Here is a 27767-nt window from a genome sequence, read left to right on the forward strand (position 1 = left end):
ATTGTAATGACTACAACAGTGAATACACTCGAACATCTACATTTATGGTAGATACATAACTGTACTTTTCCTTTCACCCCAGGGGGGCTGGGAAAGCCTGTTTCAAAACAGACCATCTCTTCATAGGTTTGTAAGGCAATTTTTTTTCTGCTATGTTTTTCATTAGTAAAAATCTTTCTTCCTCACTGAAAGCTCGTTCCACTAGGCCTGTTGCTTCATCTGAGGCCTTTTTCACGGGTTTGGACATTGCTTCCTTCTTGGAGACAGCTACATGGTCTTCTCTCCACACATTTACCAAACTTTACAAACTGGATAGCATCTCCAAATCTAGAGTAGGATTTGTCTGGACAATTTTGCATGGTTTTATGGAGAGTTCCTTGCCGAGAGGGGGGAATAGGAAAACACTTTGGAAGTGAGGCTGGATATTGAGCCGCCTTTATCAGACATCCTAAGAGTTAATACTACTGCAACACTGAACATAACTTGAACACCTACAGTTACAGCAATTTCTTACACCACCATCTTGCTTTCACTTAATGTAATACATGTTTACTGTCTTGCAGGGCAACCTATAGAGTAAAAAATGGACTTGTATGTAGTGAATTTACTGCTTTGTAACATTAGCAGTGTGACTGCTTTTATCAGTAGAAGGAATGGACTCCTGCATATAATACCTGAACATTTTTTCCAAGCTTAACTTTGGCCAGTACTAATTCAGTGATAGTACCTGTTGCAAAGGGTATTCTTAAGGTCTTCTGTTTTGTTAAGTATCTCATGTAACCATAGTTCACTTTCCTTGCACTCTTTTGAGTTTTATTTTGACTAGATTTCTAATGTATGTTTCTTTTTTCTTTTCCAGATGCAGCACCAGTTATTGCTGCTCCGTCCATGTGGACCAGACCGCAGATCAAGGACTTCAAAGAAAAGATTCGACAAGATGCAGACTCTGTGATCACAGTTGGACGTGGGGAGGTTGTGACAGTTCGAGTGCCCACTCATGAGGAGGGCTCCTACCTTTTTTGGGAATTTGCAACAGATTATTATGACATTGGCTTTGGGGTGTACTTTGAATGGACGGATTCCCCTAACACCACAGTCAGTGTGCATGTTAGTGAATCCAGTGATGACGATGAAGAAGAAGGTATGATTTATTTGTTTCACAGTATATCTTGAATATTTTGTTGGTAACATTTAAGTGATGTTTGTAGCTAAAATAGTGCCGTCTTAAAACCACTTCAGAGCATTTGCAGGTAAAAAGTTCATGCCAACCTTTTCAAACACTAAATACTTTTCATCTCCCCAGCCAAGCAGGGGTGTGCATGTCTTGTCTACCCATATGATCATTAGCAAAATAACTGGGCAAATTTTATGGACACTTTTTAGTCACAACCTGGACCAAAAGAGCAATGTAGTTTTATACATTAACAGTTTAGAATAGTCTGTAAACCACTGTAGCTTTGGGAATGGATAAGGAAGTTGAGTACCAAGAGAAAATGTGAACAGACATGGAGAAAATGGTGATTATCCACAAATAATAATAGAGGCAATTACTGAACCCAGGATTGTGGAACTATAATGCATTGTGAACACTGCCACTCAAGCAGATATTTTCATTCATACTGCTGGTGTTAGGCACTGACAGTGACAAGATTTGTTTTTTGTAGTACACGCAAAATGTGTACTGTTTAATTTTTTTTTTTTAACTGCAAACACAATGTAGTAAGTTACTTGTGATACGTATATATTGTGTTGTTTCTCAGAGAATGAAAAGCCTGTGAGATTCTCCTGCAAAATAATGCAAGAAGAATTCATAGCAGTGATACACCAGCTGTAGTTGTATGTCTGTCGTCCCTTACTGTGTAAACAGAATCCTAATCAAAAGAGGCTTGGGCTAAATATTTTCTTTTATGGACTCGTAGACAGAGAAGCAAGCTCAAGGCTTTGTTGTTGTAGTTCCAAGTTAAAGTCAGGGGATGGTCAATATCCTGGTTTTCTAGCAGTGTCATCTTTTGTGATTACTAATCTGTTTTGTGTAATTATACATTTTTCAGGTAAGTACTCATTTTCCATGGCTAAAATTGTAGGCTCAACAAATGTTAGATGGTGAATCGTTGGAAGAACTTTTCTTATTTTGCAGTAACCAGATCTCTAATGGGTGATCCATTGACAGATGGCTAACCTACATCCGTACACTCATGATGTGCAAAATGGACATATTCAGAAGCTGCAAGTCTGCTGGGCAGTTGCTTTTGTTCATTAGTACACCTCAGATGTACAAGATTGTTTCTTCTGGCATCTAGCCCACTTTAAGTTTCTTGTTTCCCATGTATCCATCCATGATTGCTTAAACTGGGTCATGGTTACCTCAGATCAGGCACTTTTTATTCATTTTGCTGTTCTTTTTGGTAAGCCAAGTAACGCATCTTCTGTTATTTCAGTGTGATCTTTGGAGCCTTATATTAATATGGCTCAGGTATAGAAGGTTATTTAATAGTTTTAACCTTCAATAGTTGAGCATGTGCTCAATTTGTAGGACTTGTACACCATTGTTAAAATCGCCTATTAATTTTTATGTAACATAATGACATTTTATTTAATATGAAGAACCTATTTAGCTGGTTTGGGTTGTTTAAGCCTTTGAGCTCTGTAATGTTTCATTGAACCCTCTCAGATGTCTTTGACATGAGTAAGTGAGTATGGATTCCATAGGTTGTGGTTGTCTTTATAATAACCCTTACCAAAGACTTAAGTAAATGATTTGAGTTTACATTTTTTCTTAATTTTATACATTTCATTGTGCAGCCAATGCCTTCTGTTTATGTATTAAGTCCGTATGATTGTTGAGTGACCATTTATAATCCATGCATATTGCTAAATCCCTGTAAGATGATTTTCAGTTATAGTCCATATTCCCTGAAAGATAGTGCTCTTTCTAGGTGTATATCTCTTGTTGTATTGCATAGCTTTGCAATTATCTTTCAGTCTGTTTTCCTCAGACCATGCAGTCCTGTTCAATTTTTTGCAGGAATATAAAATCTTCATGTGCCTAGATCGGTATCAACTCTCTGCCCTGTGAGTAGTACAGCTGAAGTGTTCCATCAACCTTAGGAGTATAAGTAGAAAAGGGCCGTCTACCCACCCCCAGGGAAATTACTGTTTTCATGATCTTCATAGGTCTTATGTTATTGCTATTTAATATAGTAATGTACGTTCTTGTCTGAAGTCATTTTTATTCACTTAGCCTTTCAGATTATTTAACACCTTGACTAAGATAGTGTGGCCCTTGCACTCTGGTCTCTCCATAATCCAGGGTGGACTGTGTGAACTTGTAACCCAAGCTTTAATTATGCTGTCAAGAAAAAAGCACGCGGTAGTGACTACAGTTTTGTTTCTCTTAAGGTTGTATTGATAGCACGCAAAACCAAGAAAGTCCCAAGATGAAGGGCAAAGCCAGAAAAACACAGCAGGCATGATGAAGTGCAAGACAAATCCTTTTATTCCTTAAAAGGATTTGTCTTGTACTTCATTGTGCCTGCTGTGTTTTTCTGGCTTTGTCCTTCATCTTGGGGCTTTAAAAGTTGTATTGATAGTTACCACTACAACCATGAGTCCTCTAGCAAATTTATCATTTACTTTTCCATTGTTTTAGCAGTTGCATCAAGCAGCCTTTAGAGGTTTGTTATCTTTGGTAGTATTTAATGTTCAGCATGGGGATCACTGCAGCAGTGTACTCTGTCATTGATGAGAACTGGACAAAGGCAGACATTTGTCCATCTGGACTGATTTCAGAGCTTCTGATATCCTCAGATTGCAGTTGTTTTTTGTGGTATGCTGTGAACGTCAGCAGGATGCTGGCTACAAAAAGTAGCCCTTGTCCTTAGTTGTCATATCAGTGTGTTTGATAGTTTGTCTGCTGGTCTCATCAGTGTGATTTCCAGATTAAGCACACATTTTGTACTTATTTTCTTGCTGCTGTTTACTAATAGCAGTGTATTGCATTATTCCATTTCCCATTACTTTTAGCATTTCTGACTGAAATTTAGAAAGATCTTTCCATGGCTGATGCTTTCACCAGTAAGTAACCCAGTAGGAGATTCATTGGAGTCTCTCACTCCCTCTTTTCCTGTATGGATTATGCTTTTTTGAAAAGAAAATCTTATTTCTTAATGTTAGAATTCAACCTTTAGGCTTTTATCATGGCATAGGAAGCATCTGCCCTTGAGTGAAGGGATGTCTTCCTCCTCGCTTCTTCAGGAGAGTGGTCTTATAGTGCATTATAAAAGCATAGCTTAATTCATTTTTGTAATGGAGAAACTCTTGCAGTTAATGTCCGCTGTATCTGTAGGAATGGTATGTGATGGCTGCACTAGTAAGGTATAGCTTTGTCCTCTGCTCTGGCACTTAATTGTTCCACTCCACTAATGTCAGCACCCCTTCTGAGGCTGACAACAATTTTACAGCTTCGGTATCTTACCAGGTCTCAATTTTGTGGTATCGCAGCTGAGTACTAGTTTTCTAGGTCCCACAGAGAGCCAGCTCATGGCAAAGACCACTACAGACCACCTTCCGTCTCTCTGTTTCCCACTCTTTATGTTCAGGACCTATAGCTTCTGGTCATCGTGTTGTATTCACAAAGATCAAAAAAGCCAGATATGCCAGCCACTCTGTGATCTTCTCCATGTGACAGACATCCCTCACAGTGCCTGCTTCTGACATCCTTTACTATAGGTGCTCCTTGGAATATTGCCTTACTGCATGGCAGAAGGCTAATGCACCATTTCTGCCCCCTCTTAGTGGAGCATTCTATATCGGGTGCCATTCCTCTTGCCAGAAAGGAAAATGAGCTTTCCCTAGTTTAATCGTGTGATTCAGACATCATTGGTCAGAATAAATTAAATCAAGCATACTCTGTCCAAGTTTACTTCCCTAGGATGTTATACTGATTAAGAGGAGGCCCTCCCATTTGTTTTAGATAAACATTAAATTTCATAAGAGAAGTTTTTTAATGGGATGGGGCTAATGGAGAGAGTATTTACATTCTTCAGCACCCTAGCAGTTTCAAACATTTTGCAGTTTTGCTCCCACTGCTTGCCAATCATCAGTCTCGGTGTCAGTCTGTCAGCCCATTCTTTACATTCATCAGGCAAGCGCTGATCAAGAGGGTAGTCATTCCAGGCAGCCATCAGGACTAGTTCACATTTTTTTAATTTTTTCTCTCCTGCTCTCATGGGAGAGGACACAGAATGGGCTGTCCAAAGAGGACATTCCAGCCTTCTGTATGGATTGTTAACATCCAAACTGCCCTGTCCTCCTCCCACAGCATGAACAGTAGTCTGTCTGGCCTCCACTAGTGAAATCACACTGTCATTTGTGTCTCCCAGTACATTCAACACTCCCTACTCCGCCCCGAGAGGCAAGCACTCTATACCTCTTATGCACACACACACACGATCTGGCTTTTCTAATGCTGGGATCACTAAATGAACCCCAGTTGCCTGAGTCATACAGGGCTGCATCCTTCTGTGCTATATAGCCAGACTGAAGAACATCAGATTATTGCTGTGCTTCCTTTATTTCACATGTTCAAAAGATGCATTCAGTAGTGCCTTTCTACAGATAGATTCTTGGCCACTGAACCCCTTCCGTCCACAAATCAGACTAGAGGCTTCCAAGATGACTGCACGCTGAATAACCACTTAGTTTCATCTCTCCCAGTATGAAAATAGAAACTCTGAAAAGAGAGACAGTGAATTTGTTTTTTGGGGTAAATTTCAGTTACTGGCTGTAAAAGTGCACTGCCTGGATGCCTGTGAAGAAGAAATTCAGAGAACCTGAAAGAAAATCACAAAAGATACGGAGAAAACACTAGCTGTGAGTAATCTTGCTGCTGCTCATCAAAAAGCATTTCAAACTCCGGCTTTGGTGCAGGACATGGCTTCCAGTAATCTGGTGGAAAAAAAGTCAGATGCGCTCAAGAGCTAATTAAAATAAGTGAATCACTTCAGGAATATATCAGCTGAGATAATAAAAGGTTGGAAAATGGAAGAACATTTAGACAGATATTCAGATGAGCTGATAAAACTGCAAAAAATCAGAGATCGAATTGAAGAAAAGGCTGGCTGACTAGGAGACTGCTCAAGAAGAGCTATTTCAAAAAATGGTAGAATTAGAGGACAACACACACATAGGGAAAACCTGAGATTTAATGCTGTACCAGAAAAACTAGTAGGAACAGACTATATTAATTTTATGAAAACACAAATAAACAACTGGACTGGTATTCCACAGCAGGATTTAATTGAAAGGGCGCATCATGTGTATGCCCCATACATAGCCATGAGAAAGCAGCTAAGACCTCTGAATAGTAAGGATGCAATCCTGCTAACAGAAAAAGTGGATTTTGACAAAACTGTGGTAGAAGGACAAAGTACTAAAAGTGGGAAACACCAGAGTATTTGTGGAAAATGATTACTCACTGCACACCAGGCAGAAGAAAAGTAAATATCTGAAGTAGTTTACTACTTTTGGTCTTCAAGCTGTGGGATACCGGATCCATATTGGATCCAAGCCAACAACTTTACTAGCATCTGCTCCGAGCTCCAAGCTCCTCCCCTTACCCATAATACACCTCCACTATCTTCCAACCCCCAGATCTCGTTTGCCCCAAATAGCTTATGCATCGTGATCTCTAGAGCTCCAGGTTTTTAGTGGGTAAAAACTTTAAAATATCATGTTAAGTTGTCTATCTTGCCTTCATTCTTGCTGGATGGGTTCGGAGCCGATCCTTGGCTCCGACTCGGCCACTCTAAAAGCTCGAGAGCTAGTTCCACCGGCTCGAGGCTCCCCTATATCCCACAATGCTAGGCGGTAACTCCCCAGATCTCGTTTGCTGCTACAGCGATCGAGGTGCTTTTCACCAGCTCGTCAGGTTAGTTTAAAATAACTAATTGTATCTTAGATACACACCCCCTTTAAGTTAGCTTTTCCTCATAAAATTAAGAGTTAAGTAGTTTCCTTCCTTTCTATAGTCCTAGTTTCCCCCTGTTATGTCCAAAAATTTACTAAACTTATTCTCTTGGGCTTTAGGCCCAGTCCCTCCCTTCTTAGTAGTTGGAGTGACTGTGTTTTGTAGGGATTTAATTTTTCTAAGTTAGTTACTAATTTAATTAAATTTAATTTAATTTAAATTGTTAACAGGTGTAATAGGTGTGTGTGTGTGATTGTGTGGTTACACCTTGTTTTTTCTTTGGACATGTCCAAGGAATCGAAGGTCTCAGGCTTTAAGAAGTGTGACTCGTGCTGTCAGAAGATGTCTCTGACAGACGGTCACACTTCTTGTGTATACTGCCTGGGACCTTTGCACCTGCAGGACTCATGTGCTGTTTACCATGGCTTCAGCCCTCGAGTCCTGCAGGAGCGTAAAAATAAGCTCATTCTAAGGGGCTTATTGAAGCCTGAGGGTCCCTCGACTCAATCCTCAGGGAAACCCTCGAAGCCTCCCAGACCTTCGGCTCCGGTCTCTGAGCCGTCTTCTGGAGGTCCGAAGGCTGTTCGATCATCGGCTCCGGCCGGAGCCGATGACTCTCGAACTCATGCCCCTACTATTTCCTCTGCTCCGGCCGGAGCCAAGGAAGACATCGCTGAGTCGGCTCCGATCAAATTGTCAGAACCGACCTCCAGAAAAAGGTCCCGATCTCCATCTATCGGCTACGTTCATTCGGCTCCAGTATCACCATTGCTGTCTGAACGGAGCCATAGATCTCACTCCTCTAGGTCGTCGGGACTATCAGATCATGACCTTCAGAGGGTAGTGAGTCGACTTCTTAAGTCCGAGGCACTGGCCCAGATGCTTCAAAGTCCGACTCAACAGTCGAGGACTATTCCCATTACTCAAAATGTTCCTCCTCTGACTCTTCTGAGTTCGGAGCCGGGGCGGCTCGCACCCGAGACTGTGGTGGCGTCGGAACCGATACCTTGGTCTTCGGTGCCGTCGTCTGCTCCGATGTCTTCCTTGGAAGAATCTTGGCACCGGACTTCCCTCGTCGGCTCCGAGGGGGCGAGTGGCATTGGACCCTTGTCCAACCCCGCTCTCCCTCTCGGTGCTTCGGCGCTGGTGAGTTCGGCTCCGACATCGGGCTCGGAGCCATCACTGTCAGTGCCGGGGGAGGTTTCCAGTTTTTCGGAGCGCAGACCTCTGGCTGTGCCTGACGGGTGCCTTCGAGGTCATGAGGAGCGTGTTAGAACCAGGTTCAACTCCACAGTCGGCTCCTTCTGCCCCTCCCTCCACAGTGCCTCCGGTGATTTCTGCTCACTCTCTCATCCCGGACCATAGAGAGCCAGCTCCTCAAGTACCCCCAGTGGGGATCTCCTCCTCTTCCGAGGCCTCTCCTGACCCAGTGGGAGAGCCCCCTAGGAAGAGGCAGTGCAAGAGGAAGCACATTGACTCCCCTGAGTCTGTCACCTCTGACACTGATTTAGAGGATTCTGAAGGTTCCACTCGTTCCCCCTCTGAAGATGTCTCCTTTGCAGACATCCTCGAAATCTTAAAACAGAGGGGGAATTGGCCAGCCCTCAACCCTTCAGAGGATGAATCGGTGTATCTTGAGGCGTTTGGCTCTCGCCCTTCCACCTCCTGGGTGTCCCCTCCCTTTGACCCCCTCATGCAAGTGGTGGCAAAGAAGGCCTGGACGGCTCCTGATTCAGGGGAACCCACCCCCAGGAGACCATCAAAATTTATCACTGCCCCCAAGGACAAAGAATTTTTTACCAAAGGCGTCTCTGTTGATGCTATGGTGGTGGCTGCGGCCACCAAGAAGGAGTTAGCTGATCCTTCGGTGCCTGTTCATCCTCCTAACAAGGAGTCTAGGTCTATGGACAGGTACGGGAAGCAGATGTTCTCGTCAGCGACCTTTACTATGCGCTCGCTGAATTACCTGTGTCATTTCACTCGTCTTCAGAGGGATCTGCTCAAGGAAGCGAGCGAAATGTTAAAGGACTCAACAGCTTCGGGTTTTCAGGATAGGATGAACTCTCAGCTGGCGACCCTTAATTCTATAACTAACTCCTCCATGCGCCTCCTTTCATATGCGGCGGATGGAGCGAGTAGAGCGGCAGGTACAGGTGTAGCCTTGCGTCAGCACGCCTGGATGCGGCTATGTAACTTTGCGGACCCTTTCAAGGCGTCCTTCACTAATGCCCCTTTTGATGGATCATCCCTCTTTGGTCCTCAAGTGAAGGAAACCCTGACTAGGTGCGAGACTGATGGCAAAACTCTCTCTGCCGTCGGAGTCTGTTTTTCTACTCCTCCTAGGCCTTACCCCCAAAGGCCAGAAGGGGGGGAAAGATGTGGTTCCGCAAACAATCTCAGGGAGATTTGCCTGACGCACAGAGTCGATTCCCCTCTAGAGGCAGAGGGGGGAACAATAATGGTAGACGCCGTCCTAGAGGCAGAGGGGCCCGCAGAATCAGGGCAGTCGAGAAACCTTTTCCGACAAGCCCTTCCAGCATCCCTGAGGTGTTGCCCGACTGTCCACCTTCGGAGGCAGTCGGGGGAAGATTACCTCTGTACCCAGAAGCCTGGCTATCCCTAACTCAAGACAAGTGGGTACAGTCTATCATTTCCGAAGGCTACAGAATCCCATTCCTTTTCATTCCGAAGCAATCCAAAAAATCCCTTCCAGACATTCCACCCAGTCAAAGGGAGCGAGTGGCTCTAGAAATTTCAAAGCTGCTTGCAAAAAGAGCCATTCAACCAGTTCCAGCAGACCAACAAGGATCCGGAATCTACTCCAAATTCTTTTTGGTTCCAAAGAAAACAGGGGACTGGAGACCCATTTTGGATCTTAGCAACTTGAACACGTTTGTCAAGAAAACAAAGTTCCGGATGGTCACGCTGCAGTCCATTCTACCCCTTTTGGGGCGGAACAACTGGATGTGCTCAATAGATCTCCAGGATGCGTACTATCATATCAAAATGAGTCGACGCTCCAGGAGATTCCTCCGCTTCAGGCTGGGAACCAGTCATTTCCAATTCAGGGCCCTGCCCTTTGGTCTCACTACAGCCCACCGAGTGTTTACCAAATGCATGGCAGTGGTCGCCTCTCATCTGAGACGACAAGGATTGCAGGTGTTTCCATATTTAGACGACTGGCTCCTTACAGCCCCCACCAAGCATCTCTTGCTTCTTGCCAGAGACTACACCTCTCACACATGTCAAACACTAGGCATTTCAATAAATTACGAAAAGTCTGTCTTGTCGCCTTGTCGTGTTATTACCTTCATAGGTGCAAATCTAGACACAATCAACATGTCAGCCAGACTCGCAGAGCAGAGAATAGCAGACATACACAGACTAGTCTCTTTGGTATTACAGAGCAACAAAGTCAAAGCCAGACTGATCCTGAAGGTCTTGGGGATTATGGCGGCGGCCATCCCTCTTCTACCTTTAGCCCGCTTCCATATGAGAATTTTACAATGGATGCTCTTCACACAATGGTCTTTCCAACGACTTCCAATGTCCCATCCTATTTGGATAACTCAATCGTGCAAGAACCATCTCTCTTGGTGGATCACATCTCCCCAGCTCCACCTAGGGAGACCTTTCGTCCCTTCCCCTCCGGTTGCTACAGTGACAACGGACGCCTCCCTGATTGGGTGGGGGGGGGCATTACCAGGGCAGGATGGTCCAAGGCATGTGGCAACCTTTTGAGTGCCACTTGCACATAAATGTCCTAGAGATGAGAGCAGTGCTAGTGTTGCAAGCCTTACAAGACTCTCGTCCCAAGGGAACTATAGCAATTCAGACAAACAATATGTCTGTAGTGTGGTACATCAACAAACACGGCGGAACCAGATCTTACCCCCCTATGTCGAGAGGCACTCAGACTGTGGCAATGGGCGATTTCTTCTCAGCGGTTTCTGTTAGCAACGCACATTTTCTGTTAGCAACGCACATTCCCGGGAAGTCCAATGTGATTGCAGACAAACTGAGCAGAGCTATTCTCATGCCTCACGAGTGGTCTCTGAAGAATTCAGTGTTGGAGAAAGTTTTTCAAAAGTGGGGCCGGCCTTGCTGCGACCTTTTCGCTACTCCCCAAAACAGCAAGTGCGACGATTTTTTCACCCTCTTTCCCCAACCATGCCACCCCAGCAGAGACGCTCTAGTACACGATTGGCCCCGGGGACTTCTGTATGCTTTTCCACCCTTCCCACTGATATCTCAGCTAATACAGAAAGCCATCGCTCAGAAAGTTTCCATGATCCTCATTGCCCCTTACTGGCCTCGACAGGTTTGGTTCCCATTTCTCCACCGTTATCTGTTGGAGCAACCTTGACATCTGGACCCAGTTCCAGACCTCTTGACCCATCAGTCGGGTCAGTTGCACCACTCCCTCCCCTCTCTGAATCTCACAGTGTGGTTCCTCCAATTCCAACTCTAGCCAGGCTTCCTCTAATATCTCACTCAGTTCGAGATATTTTGATAGCCTCTCATAAATCTTCCACTCGGAAGATTTATCATAGTAAGTGGAAACGTTTTTCCTGTTGGGCGCAGTCAAAGAATATAGATCCTTTCACTGCTTCCATTCAATCAGTTTTAGACTTTCTAGCCGAACTTTTCCACTCAGGTTCGTCCCCGTCTACCATCAAAGTTCAATTGGCGGCAATTTCGAACTTTCATGTTGGAGTCTCAGAGTCCTCCATTATGTCTCACAAACTCTGCAAATCCTTTTTAAAGGGAGTTTTTCTCCTCAAACCACCTATCAGGGATCCTCCTCCTCAATGGGATCTCAATTTGGCTCTAGCATCCTTAATTCTTCCCCCCTTTGAACCTGCGGCTTCATGCTCAATGAAGTTACTATCTTGAAAAACACTCTTTTTAGTAGCTATCACTTCAGCTAGAAGAGTCTCTGAACTCCATGCTCTGTGTAGTCGACCCCCTTACCTCGTATTTCATAAGGAGAGGGTGTCCTTACGTACTAACCCGTCCTTTTTGCCTAAGGTAGCTTCACTGGCGAATTTGAATCAAACCATTGACCTTCCTGTGTTCTTCCCTAATTATTCGAACAGGTCAGAACAAAAATTACATTCCTTAGATGTTCATCGCCAACTTAGGTACTATTTAGACAGGACCAAACAATTCAGGAAGTCTGATCAACTGTTTGTTTCTTATGCAGAAGGTAGAATGGGCCTTCCAGTTTCTAAAGTATCTCTCTAGATGGCTTACTTCATTAATTACCCTTGTGTATGAGATCAGACATCAACAATTGCCATCCAAACCCAGAGCTCATTCAACTAGAGCTTTAGCCACATCTATAGCTTTCCAAGCTAGGCTGCCTATTGATTCGATTTGTTCTGCAGCTACTTGGGCTTCTCCCCATACCTTCATTTCTCATTATAAGTTGGACTTTGCCTCCAGGGACCGAGCCAACTTTGGTTCCACTGTACTCAAGAGACTGTTCCGGTAGGCCACCTGGGACAAGGTGCTAGGGACGCGGTCCCATCCAGCAAGAATGAAGGCGAGATAGACAACTTAACATTTAGAAGTTATGTACCTACCATAACGTTCCATGTTAGTTGTCTTCTTCTCGCCTTCTTTCTTGCGTCCCACCCTCCTTCCCCCTAGCCTGGACAGACCTAGAGGAGTTTGTTTTGTTCCTTATGGAATTTCCTTGCTGGGCTTAGCTATCAAATGAGATCTGAGGAGTTACCGCCTAGCATTGTGGGATATAGGGGAGCCTTGAGCCGGTGGAACTAGCTCTCGAGCTTTGAGTGGCCGAGTCGGAGCCGAGGATCGGCTCCGAACCCATCCAGCAAGAAAGAAGGCGAGAAGAAGACAACTAACATGGAACGTTATGGTAGGTACATAACTTCTAATTTTTTCTTTACATTTTTTAGATAGTGATTGAGTAGGTTCTCCTTTCTCCTCCCCTCGCTTGGTGCATCGAGTTTCATAGTTTGAGTAGTTAGCTTAGTTAGAGTAGTTGTGTGTATTTTTTGCCCCCCCACCCCGAGTGTGTTCTGTGTGTGTGTTTGGTGAGTGGGTGTTCTCAGCAAGAAAGAAATAACATTTCCTTTTTTAGTTGTTCTTTCTTCTGACATTATGGCTGACAAGCCTATTTTCAAAAGATGCACTGAGTGTGGCCATAAGTTATCCCCTGCGGATGGCCACACTCTGTGCGTTATGTGCTTGGGTGTGGCCCATCTGAGCACAGACTGCCCTATATGCATGGGGTTCAACCTGTGCACCATTAAAGACAGGAAGGCCAAGTTGTCCCTGAAAGGCCTTCTTCCCCTTCTAAGAGTGTTGCCTCGTCTTCGGCTTTGGTCACAGCAGCTGCTGTGGCTGCCTCTCCTCCTTCTCTTCCCCTGGCTTTTCCTCCCTCCCAGGCTGGGACTCGACCTCCTGTGCAAAAGCTTGTGGAAGCTGAGCGGAAAAGGGGCAGAGAGAAGGAGAGAGAGTAGAAGTCAAGGGAAAAGTGTAAGAGGTCTCCAGACCTCCGTTCACCAGTCAAAACTTTAAGGATCCGTGACTCCCCTCGGTTCCGATCTCCGAGGTTCTCCCTGGAGCCGGAGGAGACACGCTCAGCTTCTAGGGCCTCAGTGCCCAGACCCACAAGGTCATAGTCCATGGCCTCGTCTAGGTCCACCTGGTCTTTGTCGGAGGTCAATATGGATAAAATGATGAGGTTCATCCATACTCAAATCCAGATGGGGGTCTTGCCAGCCCCCACTCCCTCAGGAGGGGGGGGGAGCTTGCTTCCTTTTTTCCAGCCAATATCTCCTCTGATCCATCCATCGGGTTTGGAGTATTCGGATCCGAGTATGGCTTTAGTCAGGGGGGGTCGGCGCCAACGGTACCTGCTTCCTTAACGCTGACAGTTGCCTGAAGTGTGTTGGATCCGATCAGCTCGGATCCGAGCTGCTCTCTGAGCTGGAGTTTGGGTGTCGGATCCAAGGGAGTGGAACTTTTTTCATCATGTACTTCCTGGGTGTCCCCTCCCATGAATCCTTTGTTGGACCTGGTCACCTCATGGGCATGGAAGGAGCTGGACACCATGGAACCAATTCCAAAAAGACCCAACAAAATTTCAAGCCCCCCCCCCAGACAGGCCAGCATGGAACAAGGGCTCTCCTGTAGACGCTATGGTGGTAACAGCAGCCACAAAGAAGGAACTTGCCCAGGAGAGTTCCTGGGTTCATCTTCCTGACTGAGCGTCGTTTCAGCTACCTTTTCAATTAGAACGCTGTACTACCTGGCCCATGTCACCAGACTCCAACGTGACCCGGTAAAGGAGCTGGAGGAGTCTCCCTTAAGTCCATGTCGCAGGAGGACAGACTCTCATTCTCCGCGAGGTTGGCCACTTTGAAAGCATTCTCCAGAGCGTCCATGCGACTCCTTTTACATGCTACTGAAGGAGTGGCTAAGGCAGCTGGGTCCGGCGTGTTCATGAGGCACAGTGCCTGGCTCAGACTGTCAATGTTCGGAACCTTTCAAGGGGTCCTTTGCCAGTGCCCCTTATGACGGCTCTACTCTCTTTGGTAAGTCCGTCAAAGAGACATTAGTCCAGAGTGAGAAGGATGGAAAAGACACTGTCTGCCATCAGGATCCACTTCTTGAACCCTCAAAGGTCCTTTTCCTGGAACCAGAGAGGGCAAAAGAAAATGTGGTTCCGGAAGTCACTGTATTCCCGGGACACTCGGGGCTCTTCTTCCCCCAGAAGCAGAGGGGGACAGAATGGATGCCGGCCCAGAGGCAGAGGGGATCTGAGGAATTTGGGGTCTCGAGAACCTTTCTCGAACATACCCGGGTAGCAACCCTGAGGGGTGGCCCAACTGCTCTACTCTGGAGGCAGTCTGGGGACGATTGTCCTTGCGTCTAGCGGTATGGGAATCCATAACATCAGACCACTGGGTGCTCCAGATCATATCCAGAGGATACTCTATCACCTTTGTGGGTCCCCCAAGTCTTCCAAACACCTCCCGGACATACCACCCACACAAAGAGAGGCAGCAGCACAGGAAATTTCCAAGCTGCTAGAAAAACGAGTAATCAAAACCGTTCCCCCAAATCAGTCCGGATTGGGCTTCTACATCAGGTTCTTTTTGGTGCCAAAGAAAATGGAGGACTTAATGCCCATTCTGGACCTTTCTACCCTGAACCTGTCAGTTACCAAAGAGAAGTTCCGGATGGTCACACTACAGTCCATCATGCCGTACCTGCAAGAGAGCGACTAGATGTGCTCGTTAGACCTCCAGGATGCTTACTGTCACATAAAGATGCACAGAAGCTCCAGGAGTTTCCTCCACTTCCAGCTAGGAGTCAATCATTACCAATTTTGAGCCCTACCCTTCGGTCTCACCACAGCCCCTAGGGTCTTCACCAAAGTTATGGCGGTGGTAGCGGCTCACCCGAGGCTTCATGGGATTCAGGTCTATCCATACCTGGACGATTGGCTCCTCACTGCTCCCACCAGTCGTCTACTCTCCCAAACCAGGGATTATTTCCTGATTCTTGCCCTGCATTTGGGGATCACAATCAACGCATCCAAATCACTCCTAGATCCTGTATAGGTGATAGACTACTTCCTGACCTCGGAGAGAGTACAAAACCTGAGGATGCATGTCTCCCTGATCTACCAGTCTCATCTCCCAATGGTGGAATTGGAGTTGAGGGCTTTAGGCTCGATGGCGATGACTATAACTCTTCTCCCGTGTGCCCGGTTACACATGAGAATTCTACAGTGGACTCTAGCTGTACAGTGGTCCCTGTTGGAACTGCCATTGGCATATCCAGTTCAACTCATTCGAGTCTGTCGGTCGTCCCTCATATGGTGGATGTGTCCTCAGGACATTTTGGAGGGACGACCCTTTGTTCCCACCCCGGCCCAAGCCACAGTGACCACAGATGTCTCCCAACTCAGGTGGGGGGGCATTGTTCGGGCCGGACAGTCCAAGGCCTGTGGTTCCCCCATAGAGACCAGCTTGCACGTAAATGTCCTAGAGATGAGGGCGGTCCTTCTAGAGTTGCAGGCCCTTTATGCCTTTCTTCCTCTGGGAATGATTGCAATTCAGTCAGACAACATGTCAGTGATCTGGTATTTTAACAAACGGGGAGGGACCAAATATTACCCCCTTTGTTGTGAGGCCATGAGAGTGTGGGAATGGGCAATCTCCACCGATCATTTTCACATCACAACTCACATTCCGGGACGGTCCAACATCCTAGCGGACAGGTTAAGTCAGACTATTTCTGATGCCTTACGAGTGGTCTCTGAATCTTTCAGTAGCGGAACAGATCTTTTGCGAATGGGGTCAACCTTACTGTGATCTCTTTGCATCTCCTTGCAATGCGAAGTGCAGCAAGGTTTTTGCTCTGAACCCCCTGCCGGGTGAGTCCCCCAGAGAAGCTCTAGTTCATGTTTGGCCTCCCAGTCTTCTGTATGCTTACCCACCAGTACCTCTTATTCCGAGGTTTCTACAGAAAGCTCATCGACTGGGGAGCAAAGTGATCCTCATTGCCCCGTTTTGGCCTCACCAGGTATGGTTTCCCTTCCTTTGGTCTCACCTTCTGGCTCCGCCTTGGATCCTGGATCCCATTCAGGATCTGATTTCACACCCTTCGGGGGTGCCTCATCTGAATCTGGACAGTTTGAAGCTCACTGCTTTGCTGCTTCAGTTCCCGTAATTGCTAGGACTCTTGGACTATCCTCCTCAGTTAGATCCATTCTGGTGACTGCTCATAAGTCTTCGACCAGGAAGGTTTATCGCAGCAAATGGAAACGTTTTTCCTTTTGGGCCTCTTAAAGGAGTTTAGATCCCTTCACGGCTCCTATTTCTGCCATTCTTGATTTTCTAGCTGATATATTTCAACACGGAGCTAGTTCTTCTATGGTGAAGGTTCAGTTGGCTGCCATTTCTCATTTTCATGTGGACGAGAATTCTGCCTCTTTAGCCTCCTCCAGACTGTGTAAAGCCTTATTAAAGGCACCTTTTTGTTACCCCCCCCCTCAGTCAAAGATCCTGTTCCTCATTGGGACCTTATTATAGTTCTTCAAGCTTTGGTCGCTCCACTTTTTGAGCCTGCTGCTACAGTAGATCTGAAATATTTATCTTGGAAAACAGCTTTTCGGGTGGCTATTACCTGTGCCAAAAGGGTTTCAGAACTGCAGGCCTTGTCCATCAAAGTTCCATATATGATTTTTCATAAAGACAGGGTTTCCCTTTGGTCCAATCCATCCTTTCTTCCTAAGGTGGCATCACCAGTCAATATCAATCAGACCATCAATTTGCCTGTGTTCTTTCCTAATTTTACTAACAAGATGGAATACAAGCTCCACTTGTTGGATGTTCATAGACAGTTACGATTCTGTTTACACAGGACAAAAAATTTCCGTAAATCTGATCAATTGTTAGGTTTCCCCAAAAAGGGTTTATAGAAGGATACAATCTCCAAGGTCACTATTACTAGATGGATTTCTTCATGTATCTTTTAGGTCTATAAGGACAGAGGCATGTCTTCTCCAGGTCAGGTGAGAGCTCATTCCACTAGATCGATGGCTACGTCTGTGGCTTTTTGGTCTAGAGTGTCTTTGGATGATATTTGTTCTGTAGTTACTTGGTCCTCATCTCATACATTTATTTCTCATTACAAATTGGATTTGACTTCCAGAAGGAGAGCATCCTTTGGTTCCACGGTGCTCCGGAATATCCTTCCATGAGGGCCTCCCAGGAGTTGATCAGCTGGAGACTCTGCCCCACAGGTTGAAGACCAAATGAAGTAAACTACTTCAGGTAAAGAAGTTATGCACTCACCATAATGTTCCATCTGTGTAGTTCTACTTTATTTGTCTTCAACCGCTCCTCCCTCCTTCCCCCGGACCTTGGCATATGAACAGCCTACAGGCTTCAGTTGTAGGTCACAAGTATTTTTTCAGCTCAGGTTATCAGTATAAGTTTCAGCAAACTCGATCTGGGGGTTGGAAGTTAGTGGAGGTGTATTATAGGTAAGGAGAGCTCGGAGCAGATGCTAGTAAAGTTGCCGGCTCAGATCCGATACGGATCCGGTATCCCACAGGTTGAAGATAAATGAAGTAGAACTACTCAGATGGAACGTTATGGTGAGTACATAACTTCTTTTTATTCTCTCAATCAGGGAATGTTGAAAAGCAGGTGTGAGATTCAAGCTGCTGTATCCAGCTGTCTTCAGAATATTTTTCCTGCAGGGTCAGAGTCATTTTTTGATACAGAACATGCTAAAGAGGAAATACAAAAGTGTGTCAAACAGAAAGTGAGCTATCAAACAGAAGGGGATTTTGCTTCCTACTCCTCTGATGATCAATCTCATAGAGAGATTATGCCAGTGAAACCTTTTCCTGTGTTCCTCAGGAAAATGCTTGAGAGAGAGAGAGAGAGAAAAAAGCACAAGTTGACTAGAAGAACCATGAGTACATTGGAAATGAACCAGAGACTAGATCTGCGAGATGCAGATCAACAGAAGGAAAAATAGCAACTTGGAAATTAATGAATAAATGTGGGAATACAAATTGTCAATCGCATTTGTGTAATATAGCGGAACAAGAAAACCTGGAAATACTGGACTTTTTTGACTTTGTTAAACTTGTAGGGGACTCCAAAGCAAAGAACATTAAGTAGAGAGAAGAGTAAGGAAGGGGGTAACTGTAAGTAAAACATTTTCTGTTAACAATGTTTTTTTTTTTTTGTTTTTTTTTATATAAAACATGACATATACTGCATGTTGTAAAGGTAAAGTAAAGCTTTTTCAGTTATTTTTGTGTATTATAGGGACACTAAAGTAAACCGGTGCCATTTCCCTTCCTTCCTTCTTTCCTTTCTTTCTTCTTGTTCAATTTTAAGAAATGTAGCCACTGTAGTGTGGGGAAAAAAAGAAGAAAGCCTGGACAAAAGAGCATGAAAAGTAAAATTGATATGCTTTTTTCTTACTTTTGCATACTGGAATGACAGGATTACAGCTCTTAGATTGGTCTTATAACCAGTTTTAAGGGGAACCAAGTAAATAAAAGAACACTGAATCTAAAGAAAAGTTTTCCTTTAGCAAGTAAATGTTCATAATGCAACATGAGAAGCTTGTAGCGAAGTCAGCTGTGTATCTGTTTTTTATGTTTCTGTGGAGACAATCTGATAAGGACAATAAAAACTGAATGCTGTTTTCTTTTGATGGCTGAGTGACAGTGTTTTCTGAAAGTATTCAAGTCATTTTCTACATCTGAGAGAGGAATAAAGATAAGACAAAAACTGATGGCGCTTAATGTAAGTAGAAGTACAGGCTGTACCATGCATTTTAATATGGATAGCCTTTATTATAGGTCAGTTCAAGCCTGTGACTGTAGCTGTCAGTCTGGGACAGTTGTTCCTGTTAAGAGGGCTAAAGTTCATTATTTGAAGATATACACAGTTTTGTGTATTTGTATTAAGTTAGTAGGTTATGGGGTTGTTTGGGGTGTGTTTCTTTTTTTACTTGAGTATTTTCATTAAAACAAGAAGTCTTTTAAGATGTGATATAGATTCAAATTGACATGACAAGAAAAACTGTATAAAAGATTAACCTGTCAAGCATTAGTGTATGTGTGTGCCACAAAAGCTGAAACTAGACATTTAAAAAAAGCTGTTGGACATAGCAGGTAGGAACAATAACTTCTTATCATAATGACAACACTTTCCATGTCATCTGTAAATGTGAATGGTCTCACACGTATATACAAAAAGAAAGAGTAGTGAACGATGTGAAAAAATACAGATTGCAAATAGCTGTGTTGCATGAAGCACATCTGGAAAGAACTGAGTATGTGAATTTGATAAAGAAAGGTTTCAGGATGGTTATTCAGTGGAATATGTAGAAAAAAGGAACGGGAATACTTACAGTAATTGCTAGAGGAGCTCCAGTAGTGATAGAAGAGTAAAAAATATGATAGTGGTAGATTTGTAGTAGTAGGAGGCTACTAGGAAGGGAGGAGGATTATGCTGGTATGTATTTGTAGTCCACCTAATACTGTTGCAGTAGAGCTTAAAACATTTGTGGGAGGGAATATTATAACTGTGGACTGCAACAGTGAGGATGTATGGGGCGAAGAAGGGAAAATATAACAAAAGAAGGTAGATTTTTGAAACAAACTCTAAAAATATTTACTATGGAAGATGTGAATTCAGTAGTAGGAGCTTGGAGAGAATTTACATATTATTCACCAAGACATAAAAACTGGACTATGCTAGACAGATTATACTTCATAGGAACATATGTATTTAATTGAAAGTTTTGATACACATCCAGTAACTACTTCATATCATGCACTGATAATAACTAAACTAAGAATGCAGAGTAATGAAATAAAAATGAGACAGTAGCTCTTCCCCACCTATCTTAGGTCTATAGGTAGGTACTAGGCTATTGGTCCTAGGGCCTATACAAGCCTAGCCAAAAAGGTACCCTGGCTTTCGCCAACCAAGAAAATTATTTTCCTTTGCCCCTGTCAAGCAGAGCCACAGAAGTGATCCCCGGGGTGAATTTCCTATTTTCCATCCAATCATCAAGATTTTTCTTGGAGTGCTAATGAGGAGCTCTGTTTGACATAGGTAGTCTGTTCCAGAGTATGGGAAGTCTTTGGGACAGGAATCTATCCCTCCAGTATGTTCTGTTTATTGTCGTGACAAGGTTTAGGTCCCTAGAGCATGTAGCTCAGAGGGATTGGAATTTTGGAGCATGTCCAACAGCTCTGGGTTTGACATAGCTTTGTATGTTAGGCAGAGATCGCCTCTCAGTAGGCGATATGCAACGAAGTAAAGCTGGAGTTTTTTGAGACGGTCTGACTAGGGCATCTGTTTGAGACCAGTAATCCTCTTTGTGAGGTATTTCTGCAGCCTTTCAAGTTGTTGTAGATGTCTTGTGAGGTACATACCAAAAGAGGCGTTGTACTCTATAATGGGTCTAATAAGTGATGAGTAGAGGGGAACAATGACCTCTTTTTTTTTCTGGATGAGAAACCTTTTGTGATGAGGTGTGCCATGTAGAAGGATTTCCTGACCACTGTGGCGACATGATTATCAAAGGAGAGACTACTGTCCACCTGTGTCCCAAGGTCTCTTATCACACTTTCTGTGTTAAGTAGACTACTGCCTATGTGGTAGTTCATGGGTACAGAGTTTTTACCAAAGGAGATGACAGTACACTTTTTGGCATTGAGCTTGAGGCCATGGCTTTGACACCAGGCATCTGTCTCAGTGAGACCCTTTTTAGGATGTCCACATCGTTAGGAGTTTCGATTATGGCTCCTAGTTTGCATTCATCTGTGAACTTAGTTAGCCAAAGACCTTCTGTGTTAGCCTGTACTTCAGAGAAGTAGATACCAAACAGGAGAGGACCCAGGACTGAACCCTGTGGTACTCCACTTGTCACTGGTCTGAAGTCTGATTTTGGAGTCTGCTACTTTCACATTGTGGGTTCTGTCAGTAAGCCATTTGCCAACCCGTCTTGTGACATAGGGATTTATACCTAGGTTAGTGAGTTTATCTATAATTCCAGAGTGGGGGATGGTGTTGAATGCCTTGGCAAGATCTAGATAGGCTGTGTGAACCACCTTAACCTCATCTATGGCTTTGGTGACTGCTTCAAAGAAGTCGATCAGGTTTAGGAGACATGATCTGCCTTTTACAAACCCGAACTGTGTGGGGTCCAGAGTTTGGAGAGCTCCACTGTCTTTGTTTATGAGTTCCATGATGATACGTTTCATGGCCTTGCAGACTAGGCTCATCAGGCTAATGGGGCGGTAGTTCCTGTGGTCTATCGTGGCTCCCCCTTTGTTGAGTGGGATAACCATCGTGGTGTGCCATTCAATGGGCACAAAGCCTGAGGTGAGGCTATGACTGAACATGGTACTTAGGTGGGGTGCCAGTTTATTCTGTAGTTCATGTAGAAGCCAGCCTGGGATGTTGTCAGGTCCCATGGATGCTGTGTTCTTGGCTTTGGAGAGTGAGGTTTTTATCTGTGCAGCTGTGATTACAGGAACATTGCATTCTTCTGGTATAGAGATGGGCCCGTTAGGGGGTGAGAGGGGGATAAAGTTAACACTGAACCTATCTGCTAGGATGTTGGCAATATCATTTGGTTCTGTATATTTAGTCCCATTGTGCTGTAACTCAGAGCAGATCTGAGTGTTGCCATTGAGATTCTTGACATATCTATAGAATGCTTTGTGGTTGTCTTTAGAGTCCGTGGCAATTTTGTTTTCATAACTAACTTTGGAGGATTTTATGAGGGATCTCAGCTTCTTACTGAGGCTGACCAGGGAGTTCCTCCAGTCTTGGGATTTTACTCTTTTTTTTGCAACAGTTTCTTTCTTCTGTTGTAGAGTTTGTTAATGGCAGAAGACCACCAGATTGGCTTCCTTTTTTTGGAGGATAGCATCTTGGTTCTGTTAGGGATAGCACGATCCATGCACTTGTGTAAGTGCTTATAAAGTGCATTTGTGTAGGATTCTGCAGTTGTACCTCTATTGTCCATCTGCATGGGTGTCGTGAAGTTTGCCACTTCTGTCTTAATAAACGTGAAGTTGGCTTTGGAGAAATATTTTATGGTTGTTTCCCTAATGGGGGGTGGGAGCGGGATGTGGATGTCTAGGGTGATTAGCTTGTGATCTGATCTGACCAACGAGGAATTGACTTCTGGTGTGGAACACCGGTCGCCCGTGTTAGTGATGACCAGGTCTAGGATATTGCTGCCCCTGATGGAGTTGTGAATAAGTTGATCCAAGGCATTGGAATTGATGAATTCCAGAAAATGTTGAGCAAAAGAGTTGGTACATGAGTAGTTTTCCCAGTTATTGGGGTAGTTGAAACGGAGAGAAATTTAAGGTATGGGTAGTAGAAATTATTCTGTGAGTTTTTAGGGAAGATAGAGATTTCTTCAGAAAATATAGCTAGGAAGTAGGATAAAATGAAATTGGAATTTAAAAATATGGTAGATGTAAAAGAAAAAGAGATATGGTTAAGAAGTAAGAATTATTTAGAGGACTGACAAAGGTTAAAGCATTGAAGAATAGGGACATGTCACAGAACAAGAAGAGGCACAACTGCAGACTGCTAAAGAGAAAAGAAGGGTCTATCGTGATAATATGCATCAGTTTAAAAAGATTGCTGATAAGCAACTTTTTTTTTTTTTTTTTTTTTTTTTTTTTTTTTTTTTTTTTTTTTGATAATAGCTCCACAGCACAACAGCTTTTAGCACAGTGCCTCAGGCAACAGAAAGTAGAACTGCCTTTTGCCAAGCTTAGGGAGCCTATAAACAAGGAAAATAACCAGAGATCATTTAGAGGTATTAGAGATATTTCGGAAAGTTTATGAAAATCTGTATAAAGCAGAGAAATGTGGAAATCAAGAAAAAGTACAGATGGAAATGTTTATGGAAGAATTAAATACGCCAAGGTTAGAAGTAGATGAGGCTCAATTACAAACTGTTGGATAAGGGGAAATGAGATAAAAATGGTGATGTGTAACCAATTTAGAGGAAACTGTCCAGTAACAGTTGATATTCCTGTGAAAGCTTGGAAGATTGGAGGGAAGAAAGTGATGAAGACCTGTAAGGTTTTAACAGTATTTTAAAAGAAGGAGAAGCACCAATGTCTTGGAAGAAAGCTGTGGTAACTGTAATACCTAAAGATGGTAAAGACCCACCAGCTCAGCTTCATATAGGCCAATTTCGATTCTAAACCATGATTATAAAGTGTTTGTCTATAATGGCTAAAAGAATGGCAAAGCTGATACAAAAATTTATAGGTATGGATCACTGTAGTTTTGTGGGGGGGAGGCAAATATTTGACAACATTAATAGAACAATGGTGATCCAAAGGGAGGCAGAATATAAGAAAATACCACTGTTATTGGTAGGTCTTGATACAGAGAAACCATTTAACAGAGTAAGCTGGGATTTTGAGTAGGGCAATTGAAGCATTTGCATTCCCTGATGAAATAAAAAGGTTGATTAGGAGGATATATGAGTGATCAGAGGTGAAAATTTAAGTGGGAGGTTTCCTTTGTGATAAATTCTGTTTGAGCAGAGGAACCGGTCAGGAGTTTCCTCTTTCCCCCTTGTTATTTGTATTATATTTAGAACCATGGGCAAAGAAAATAAGGGACTCAGAAATTCAAGGATGTAATTGGTATGGTAATCAAGAAAAAATAGCTTTATTTGTAGATAATAGCATTATGTACCTGATAAAACCAGAAAAGGACATTTCAGTACTGTGGAACATTCTTAGACAGTTTCATGTCTTTTGGGATACAAAATTAATTAAGATAAAACAAAAACGATAGCTTTAAATAATGTACCCACACACAGAATGAAGTAATTAAGAGCATGGATTAAAAAATATTCTGTTATAGCAGCTAGAGATATGTAGAAGAGACTAAACAAAAAAATAATGCAAAAACTGAAAAATTGGAAGTTCTGTTTTATGGGTATGGATAGCAAGATACAAGCAGTGAAAATGTTTTAGTCCCTTTAGTTTTATACACTGGTCGGGCATATTTTTATAAACAAAAGAATAAGTTGTGGATAGCAATTAATAAATTCTTGAAAGTTTTTGTCTGGGATGAGAGGAGAGCAAGAGTCAAGTTGGATAAGTTGATCCTTCCAATAGAACAAAGTGGTTTGGGATTACCTTATTTGAAGGGGTATTTCAGACCTACACACTTAAGGTTGATATACATAGCACATACAAAAAGCCGTAATTCAAAATGAAAAGGGATGATGATTAAATGGGGGGGGGTCAAGAAATAAGGAAAGGCTTGGATTTTGGATGCAAATCCTTAAGGAAAATAACAATAACCGTACAGAATATTGTATTCAGAAAGTAGCAGGAAGTATTTGAAGAACTAAGCCAACACAGGAATGGGGAAAATAGATTATGCTGATTGAAATGATTGAAATTAGGGGTACAGTGAATAGGTAAGATGGGGCTGGAATTTACTGGAGAAAACTGGCAAAAGAACTAAGGTATTGGGAGCAAGTACTTAGAGAAAACAGAATGGGAAGAGGTCAATAATTCTTCTGGACTACAGACTAGAGATTGTTTCCCTATCAAGGACAGATATTGGAGTATAGGCAAAGATAAAGGAATATGTAGATCCTAAGTGAAAGACCAGCACTGGTAGAGTTTGTAGTAGAATCTAGACTAGAAGTTTCTTTTAAAAAAGATATAATTCGTAGGGAGTATAAAATACTGCATTATAACTAGAGCAATCAATCAGAATAGGTTAGAAAAGACTTGGAGGAGAAATCGGATAAGCAATTCACAAAGAAATAATGGGAGGATATATGTATGGCTCCCAAATGTGCAAGAAAGTCTAGAAGATTGAGAATCTTTGCATGGAAGTGTTTGCATAGGTGTTTTGTACCCCAAGGAGACTCTAAAGAATTATTCCTCAGGTAAATTATAAATGTTGGAAGTGTGATGAGGAATAAAGAGGTAATTTAGAACATATTTTTTGTGAGTGTGATGAGTTGGCAGGCTTTAAAAATTCCCTGCAGACTACTCTGTCAGAAATACTGGGTGAGCAAATTGATTTGTCTAAGGAAATGTTTTTTGATTTGTGGTACCGAATCAGCATTGCCTAGACATAGTAAGGCCTTGAAGAGATTAATTCTGGGGGCTGCCAAAAAGGTATTTACTAGAAAATAGAAATCAAAGTCTAAACCAACCATAGTAGAAGTGAAGAATATAGTAACAGAAATAAAAGAACTAGAAGTGGGATCTTTAGGAAAAACAGGGAATTGTGGGAACAGTACATGCAGAATAATGTTTTGTAGGAGGAATGAGGTTTAAGGGAAAGCAGGAATTGAAAGAGCCGTGTAATGTTTGACAATGATTGTATCGAAGATTATAAGTGATTTGTAATGTTTCAACGGAAAACATATCTGTATGGGTTTTCTTTTATATAAATGTATGATTGCCAGTGTCTTAAGTGATAGTTCAGTAAAGATGTTTCTTGTTAAAACAAAAATCAAGAGTAGATGTGAATTCATACAGAAATGAAGCAGGTCCAGCTGTAATTTCCTTAGGTTCCAGTTTAGATCCTCTGTCTGTATCTGTTATAATATACACCCTTCCTAATGATAAAGAATGTGGAGTAATGGATAGACTTGTGAAAAAGTGTATACCTCTTCCACCCTGGCCATAAAAGCTGCCAGACTCATGTAGTACAATATGAAGCTGATTTCCTGAAGCAAATGGAGGGCATAACTGTGGGTGTAACAGATACAGTTTTCAAAGACTTTTGAAACTGTCTCAGACTTTGATAAGAGTTGAGAAGTATCCTGCTAAGTATGGATATGATTAATTCAGTGCTGTTACTTGGCTGGCTGCTTTTATTGTAATTATTATTCCTGGTTGAGAATACAGCCCTTGTTAAGGGGCTGATTCTGGTTGCCCCTTCAAACAAATGCCTGTTAAGTATTGGGGGTGGGTGTTAGAGGGAATATAAGAATCATGCAAACTGTGAATGTGATGTTCTTCGTGTTTCACTGTTGCAGCCATTACATTTGGGTTATCTGCTTGCAGTAGCCCTCAGTCGGCCTGATTAACAAAGTCTTGGGTCCTACGTCGATTGCTGTCTCTTCTTCCGTGATGTCAGGTCGTCAGGGGTATAAAACATACAGCCGACGTCATTATATCAGTCTTTCTTACAGTGCGGTGCCCGAAGCAGAAGCAGTTCGCAAGTGCCGGTCGACCGACTCCTGAAATTTTCATTTTCGAGTTTCAGAACCGAAGTCTTCAACTAAAAGCTAAGTACCCCATTGGAGTAACTTTTTCTTGCTCTAAACCGGTCAGTAAAAGTAAATAATTGCATTTCTTGTGGAAAGCAAATACCTCATAAAGATTTTCATTCGTACTGTACTCCTTGCCTAGGCCCTGACCACGATGTACCTAGCTGTCGGTTTTGTGCCTTATTTAAACCACAGACTATCCGTCGTCGGTATATTTGTGCTTCTAATTTTTTTTGGTGCTCGGTTCAATTATCCTGATACGTCTTCGGTAAGCCATCCGACTACCGACATTCTAAATAAATGCAAAGATAAAGACAGAGACAGGCCGCCCAGTTTGCCGGTACTCAGTGAGGCGCTTTCGCAGCCCCTGATACCCGCTACTTTAGATTGGCAGGCCTCTACTGAGACCCATTCGGAGTCCGTTATGCCGCGAGATGCTTCAGCTGTGGAACCTGCGGATGTCTCTACCTTGGATGGGTCCTGAGCCGCTGTGCAGGCACCGGCTTCAGAGGGTGTATTCAGGCCTACTGACTTGCATATTAAACTGATGCCATCTTCTTCTTCAAGGCCTAATCTGATGCCCAGACCGCATGGTCAGGCCTATATGCCTAAAGAACAAATGATAAGAATGACTGAAGACCTTATTACGTTAATCAGGGGAAGCCAACCTTCCCCCTCTAAGAGACCTAGGACTGAGTTTGCTTATGATACCTCTGACCAGGATTCTGAAATGTCTGTTTCCCCTGATGACCAGGATTTACCCTCATCTACCTATGAGGAATTTGATGCTGAGGACTCTATTCCTCTGCTTCCCCCCCGCAGAGGATTTCTCTTTTGGTGAAACCTTGCACACTCTCAGGGAGCTTTTTCGTTTCGAAAGTCAGGATTTCTCTGATTCTAAAAAGAGGCTTAGGGATTTCTTACTCCTGCCTCAGCACATGCCTTTAGCTATACCTTCTGTACTGGACATTGTTGA

The 27767-nt window shown here is 43.3% G+C and overlaps 1 protein-coding gene across 1 annotated transcript in view; it reads left to right on the forward strand.

Annotated features, from left to right (window-relative positions):
* The window catches only part of ACBD3 (acyl-CoA binding domain containing 3), a 764756-nt gene that overhangs the window by 660238 nt on the left and 76751 nt on the right, over positions 1-27767 (forward strand). Inside the window, exon 7 of the mRNA XM_044059649.1 lies at positions 860-1141. Within this exon, the coding sequence (XP_043915584.1) occupies positions 860-1141 (282 nt within the window). The remainder of the gene's footprint in view (positions 1-859; positions 1142-27767) is intronic.

This window comes from Protopterus annectens, chromosome 1.part2 (genome assembly GCF_019279795.1).
Source record: "Protopterus annectens isolate FY-2018-M chromosome 1.part2, PAN1.0, whole genome shotgun sequence".
Classification (NCBI taxonomy): domain Eukaryota; kingdom Metazoa; phylum Chordata; order Ceratodontiformes; family Protopteridae; genus Protopterus; species Protopterus annectens.